This window comes from Chinchilla lanigera, unplaced genomic scaffold, assembly GCF_000276665.1.
Source record: "Chinchilla lanigera isolate Chin_1 unplaced genomic scaffold, ChiLan1.0 scaffold00012, whole genome shotgun sequence".
In the NCBI taxonomy this organism is placed as follows: Eukaryota; Metazoa; Chordata; class Mammalia; order Rodentia; family Chinchillidae; genus Chinchilla; species Chinchilla lanigera.
Window position 1 is genome coordinate 25,037,715 of NW_004955413.1, and position 4,288 is coordinate 25,042,002.

Below are 4,288 nucleotides of genomic sequence, written 5' to 3' on the forward strand. Positions count from 1 at the left end.
CCTCCTCCTTCTCGTCGTCCTCCTCCTCCTCGTCGTCCTTCTCCTCCTCGTCGTCCTTCTCCTCCTCCTCATCCTCGTCCTCCCCCTCCCTCTCCCCCTCCCCCTTCCCCTTCCCCTTCTCCTTCTTCTCCTCCTCCTAGCCCTCCTCCTCCTCCTCCTCCTGGTCCTCCTCCTCCCCCTCCCCTCCCCCTTCCCCTTCCCCTTCTCCTTCTTCTTCTTTGAAGACAGGGTCCCACTGTGTAGTACAGGCTGGGTTTGCACTCACTTATGTAGCCCATGCTGGCCTCAAACTCACAGTGAGCCTCCTGCCTCAGTTTCCCAAGTGCTGAGATGATAGGCGTGTGCCACCACACCTGGCTAGCTGCAGGTTTTCTTTTTTTTTTCTTTTTTCTTTTTTCTTTTTTTTTTTATACTGGGAATTAAACTTTGCGCTTAACAGGCAGGCACTTGTGCCCCTGAGCTATCTCCCCGACCCTTGCAGGTTTTCTTAAACATACAATTTTTAAATGATGGTTTTCTTGGTCTCCTTCCTCTTACCTTATATTTACTATCCTACCTCAAGTTATTTGGGAGGAAGTTCAGTGGAAATGAGGCAGAAGAAAAGAAAGACAGGTAGAAAGGAGACCAAGAAAACCTTCATTTAAAAGCTGTACTTTTAAGAAGACTGCAGCTTCGGGGACACAGTCAAAGCTGCCCCAGGCTGTCCACACCTGCACTCTTTAGGTTAATTTACTCCGCTTTCCACCCAGAGCCATCACACCCAAAATTCCTTAAGGAAACTGTAGGTTCCTAAATTAGCTTAGTTGAGAAAGAGGAGGGCAGAAACCTGATCCTGAAATAAAGGAGCAGATGGAGAGAATCCAAAGAATGCTTAGGTCATCCATCTTTAAAAAAAAAAAAAACTGGACTCATGGCTTTCACCTCCAAAATGGGCCGTTATCTTTGTGGGTGGATGATCCTTTCTTCTTTTTCCCAGAACCAAGACACAACTTCCTGTCGACTCAGAAATTCTATAGGTTTCCATCCCATCTGGAAAAACAAGCGTTCCCAGTCCTGCAAACTAACGCACCGCTCTCTAAGCTCCCCATGCTCCATTTCAAGTGTGTACTTTAAGAAGTGTAAAAAGGGCTGCGGATGTAGCTTAGCGGCACAGCACCTCCCTGGCAAGCGTGAGGTCCTGAGTTTGATGCCCGGTTCAAAAAAAAAAAGAGAGGCAGATAGGAGCCACTGAATTTTTAAAAATGTAGTAAGTCTTTTACACCTCTCACTGATGCATGTTGAAAATTCTTTTTCTGTCAACCTACATCCTGCCTTATGGGTCAGGTGACACAAAGCTCCCCATCCCTGCCTTGGGGACTTCTTCAGACCCTGTCCAATGATAGAAGGTCCAGACAGCATGATCAGGGACACCAGTCCTGGCCATCCTATGACACAGGGACTGATATAGCAATGGGTTTTATTTAAGAGCTTCAGCTTCAAACCCTTGCTAGCACTGAGGCATCATTGTGAACTGTACTGCTACTCACTACCTCGCGGCATTTAATACCTAATGCTCTCATATGTTAGGTATAGAGATATAAATAAAAACTGAAACAAATCGGTGGAGAATCCAAAAGCCTAATGTCTCGGTCAGATCTTACCTACAACCAACGTGGGGCAGGCAGGAGGCAATCTCATAAAACTCAGAAGAGAACTGAAAGGCATTTAAGAGTTAAATATGCACAGTGAAACTGAAGAGAAAAGAGAATATTTCCCAAGCTTCTTGAAAGCTTGCACACAAAGACATGTATTGAGAAGGGCTGTTCGCAAACACTTTTTTTTTTTTTTTTTTTGGTACCAGAATCGAACTCACAGCCTCATGTTTGCCAGGCAGGTGCTGTACCGCTGAGCTGCCCCAGGCCCAGAAAGACATATATTAAGACATATTTTTAGGGCCACAAATGCTGTGTGGGAGGGATGCTCTTTAAAGTAAGGGTGGAAAAGTCAACAGGAGCCAAATGAGATGGTGCCTTGTAGGTCAGGGGCTGTGAGGGTTTTTGCTTCTGTTGTCAAAGTGTGAATGACTCAAGTGTTTCAAAGTGAGCAGAAATTGAGTGCTGAGGGCACACTGGATTGGCCTATTCAATGCAGCTTTTGGATTATAGTCCTTGGAATAGTACAAAGGATGAATTAGAGTGGGGTAACTGCGAAGGAGCAGATACTACATAATTAGGAGACTTGACTAGGTCAAAGAGTGAGAGTTAAACTGGAAAGAAAACTAGAGACTGCAAGATACTTCTGAGTCCTCGGTGTGAAACGATGGCTCAGGCAGTTTAAAGTGAAATGATTGGGTTAAAGATAGATTGCTTCTCCGACTTCCCCACGCTGGGAGCAGAACCCCCCAACCCCATTCTGCTCCTCAGCCCGGATGAATGGACAGAAGAGTTGTGTCTCCGTCAGGAAGCAAGCAAACTAGCGCATTCTTGGAAAGGAACCTGCAGCACTGGCCGGAGGTCAAGGTCCTCCCTCCACTGGGGTAAACGTGTCCTTGTTCCTCGAATTCCTCCATCCCCACCGCCCCATAGAAGCCCTTGTGCACTGAGCAAGAAGAGGCAGAGGTCTGAGGCAGAGGCCTCCATGTTTCCTTCCGAGCTAGCTTTGAAGAAACCTTTTCCTTTCCCCAAACACTGTCCCCCCAGGGGTGTGACAGGCAATGTGGACCTGAAGGCAGGAGACAGGAGGAAGGTTCTGTGCCAGCAGAGCCTTCCATCTTCCCTTCTGTCCTCCCTCTTCTCCAGTCTAGGGGACAACTCAGCTCTCTGAAAAAAGCCTGGCACACAGGTCTGACCTCTTTTCCTGTAAAGGCTCCAACTCATTCTGGAATCTTCTATGGGCCTATTCAGGCCCTGAGCCATCAAGAAAGGTAGAAGTGGAGGGGATGCCATTCCCATGGGACTCCAAACGCTTGCCCCAGCCCCTGTTATCCTAGAGGCCATCCCAGGCCAGGGACAGGATGGGGTTTGAGAAGGGTGGGGAGCTGTGGGGTGCGGGCCAGCAAAGGCCACTGGGGTCTCCTATCAGTATGAGAGATGCCTGGGGCAGCAGAGATGCCTGGGGCAGGCTGCCACTCCTCCCTCAGAATTTATCGCTCACAACACGCTCTTTGTTTTGGAATCTCAAGGTCTTTGGCTGACTTGTGCCCCGGCAGGCAGATGGCTTCTGGAATGCAGACTTGAAGTCCAGGTCCCTGAATCCCAGGCCTGGGAGGCCTGCGGGGGCAGCAAGTCCCCTCTCCTTGAGCCACCTCCCCCAGCCTTCCTGGGAACCCGGAAGGACGCAGAAGCAGACAGTGGGGGTGGGGCAGCCAGGGCATCCCGGCCAGCACCCCAGCTTTCCTTTTACTTGCTGTGTGACTCACGAGAGCATCCTCGCCTCCCTGTGCTGGAGACCGCCTCTGAGAGGTCAGAGCCACGATTCTCCCTCCTGATGCTCTTGGGGGGCTGTGTGGTGGATGGGGCACTTGCCTTCTGCCGGGTGGGACAGGAAACCTTGCGCCCTACCCTCCAACTCTCTCTACACCACGTTGAGGGGTGGGAAGTCCCTCCAGCCTGCGCTGCTGGTGCGGTGGGGTCCGCCCCCGCTCTCTCGGGGCTCCGCCTCCACCCCGTCCCGGCCGGCCTCCCGCCTCAGTGAGTTTCTCTTTCACTTAGCGATCCCTGAGGTCCTGCGCCTAGGGCCCTGCTTCCATCGCAGGTCCCGGCTGCCCACGCCAGGGACCGAGGGAAGGAGAAGCGGGTCTGCGCAGCAGGCGGCTGAGCCCGGGCCCGCCCACTCGGAGCCGAGGCCGGAGCAGCGCGTCGGGAGCCTCCGGGGCGGGGACCCTGGCTGTGAGCGGGAAATGGAGCGCTCGTGCTGGAGTGGAAGAGACCAGCTGGAACAACTCTGCTCAGAGGGCTGCCGATGGACCTCCCAGTACAGGTACCGGCGGCCGCGCAGCGCACACACCCCTGTGTGCGCGCCCTTCCTGCCGGCCCGGCCCGCGGTGCGTCGGCCTCGCCCGCTCTCCACGCCCGGCCCTGGGCGCCTTTCCTGGCGGGCTCCGCTCCGTGCGTGCGGGGCTCTGCGCGCGGGGGACAAGGACGCCTCCTGGACGCCTCGTCGCTGCCTCTGAACCGGCGGCCCCCGCCTTCCCCAGCACTGGGCTCCTCCCTCCCCGCCGCATCTGAGCGTCCAGGGCTGGGCCGTCCCTCCCTGGGCGCGTTCCTGGGCTCTGTGATCCATCGGGGTGTAAGGGAGAGCCTGCCACCCG

General features: G+C 53.7%; 1 protein-coding gene across 1 annotated transcript; it reads left to right on the top strand.

The window, feature by feature from the left end:
- Window positions 1-3,438: 3,438 nt before the first annotated feature.
- Window positions 3,439-3,957, top strand: LOC106147947 (the record flags this gene model as incomplete). The annotated part of the gene is given in 1 exon segment (XM_013511479.1): window positions 3,439-3,957. A coding segment is annotated over 1 exon segment (467 nt), but the record flags the coding sequence as incomplete, so codon positions are not given.
- Window positions 3,958-4,288: the final 331 nt, after the last annotated feature.